The 1,445-nt window shown below is 45.7% G+C and overlaps 1 protein-coding gene across 1 annotated transcript; it reads left to right on the top strand.

Moving 5' to 3' along the window:
• The first annotated feature begins 490 nt into the window (after positions 1–490).
• Positions 491–1,219, top strand: LOC137947687 (uncharacterized). Its single transcript, XM_068793466.1, has one exon. It carries the CDS (start codon positions 491–493, stop codon positions 1,217–1,219), a length of 729 nt encoding a protein of 242 aa, XP_068649567.1.
• Positions 1,220–1,445: the final 226 nt, after the last annotated feature.

Raw genomic sequence — 1,445 nt, forward strand, 5'->3', positions numbered from 1 at the left:
TATGCTCCATCTGGTTTGAGCCTTCGGCTCAAAACAATCCCTTAGGGGACTTGGTGTTGCTACGTCAAACCGGCACGGTCGAACAGTACCAAAAAGCCTTCCGAGAAAAATTGGCCAGGGCCAACAAGGTAGTCAAGGTGGACCAGCAAGTCAGCTTGTTTACAGCCGGCTTCACAGAGGCCTTCCATCTGGAAGTGGAGCTCCTTGCTCCTACGGATTTGGCTAGAGCAATGAATTTGGCCAGAGCACTTGAAGCCAAACAAAAATTCCAGGCACGCAGACCTCCATGGCAGGGAGGAAGACAGTTTGCAGGCATCCCACACACAGCAACCCCATGGCGTAACTCAGTACCTTCCAATTCTCCTCAAGCTTCCAAGAAAAGTCTATCTCAACCGGTATTCATCTGAAAATTGAACAGGGCAGAGATGGAAGACAGAAGGTCCCAAGGCTTATGTTATAATTGTGATGAAAAATATACCTTTGGACATCAATGCCAAAATTTTTTTGGTTAGAAGTAGAGGATGAGGAGGAAGAAGCCCCAGACAATACCGAACCAGTGGAGGAAGAAAACGAACCTGAAATTTCTCTCCACGCCATTACCGGCCTCCAATCCACCAAAACAATGCAACTATGTGCCCTCGTCAATGAGCAACCACTCCTCAGTTTGGTTGACTCTGGCAGTACTCATAATTTCATAAGCTTCAATGCGGCTCAGAAGTTACAACTTCCAGTACAGCCTCGTCCAGCAGCTTCAGTGTCAGTGGCTAATGGAGAAAAACTTCGCAGTTATGGGATCAGTAAGGCAGTGTTGTTTTCCATTGAAGGTCATCCGTTTGAGGCAGAATTTCTGATCATACCACTAGTAGGATTTGATATGGTTCTCGGCATTACATGGATGCAAGCTTTGGGGCCCATTTTGTGGGATTTCACAGCCTTGACCATGAGCTTTGAGATGGCAGGCCAGAAGTACACTTTCCAGGGTAATAAGACTGAAATTCCTTCACACTTACGTGTACTCCAGCAGCAGCAGCCCTCGGCCATGAACTTAAAAAATTTATTGGAGGATTATGACGAGGTCTTTCAGGAACCAAAGGGTCTCCCGCCTCTAAGAAGGTGTGACCATAAAATTTCATTGAAGGATAGTTCTGATGTGGTGGTGGTGAGCCCCTATCGATATCCCCATCTCCAAAAAGACGAAATAGAAAAACAATGCAAATAGATGCTTGAGCAAGGCCTCATCCGAAGAAGTACATCCCCTTTCTCTTCACTGGTCTTGTTAGTTAAGAAACAAGACAACACTTGGAGATTTGCGTGGATTATAGGGAATTGAACTCCAAGACTATCAAAGACAAGTTCCCTATTCCAGTTGTGGATGAGTTATAGGATGAACTTCATGGAGCTCAAATTTTCACCAAGCTCGATTTGTGCTCTGGCTACCATCAGGT

This window comes from Aristolochia californica, unplaced genomic scaffold (genome assembly GCF_029961685.1).
Source record: "Aristolochia californica isolate CCGP_79_NKW_82.1479 unplaced genomic scaffold, dmAriCali1.0.hap1 SCAF_13, whole genome shotgun sequence".
Classification (NCBI taxonomy): Eukaryota; Viridiplantae; Streptophyta; class Magnoliopsida; order Piperales; family Aristolochiaceae; genus Aristolochia; species Aristolochia californica.

Bases quoted from the DNA above. Each gene is read 5' to 3' on its own strand.
- LOC137947687 (XM_068793466.1), top strand. From the start codon at position 491: ATGCCAAAATTTTTTTGGTTAGAAGTAGAGGATGAGGAGGAAGAAGCC.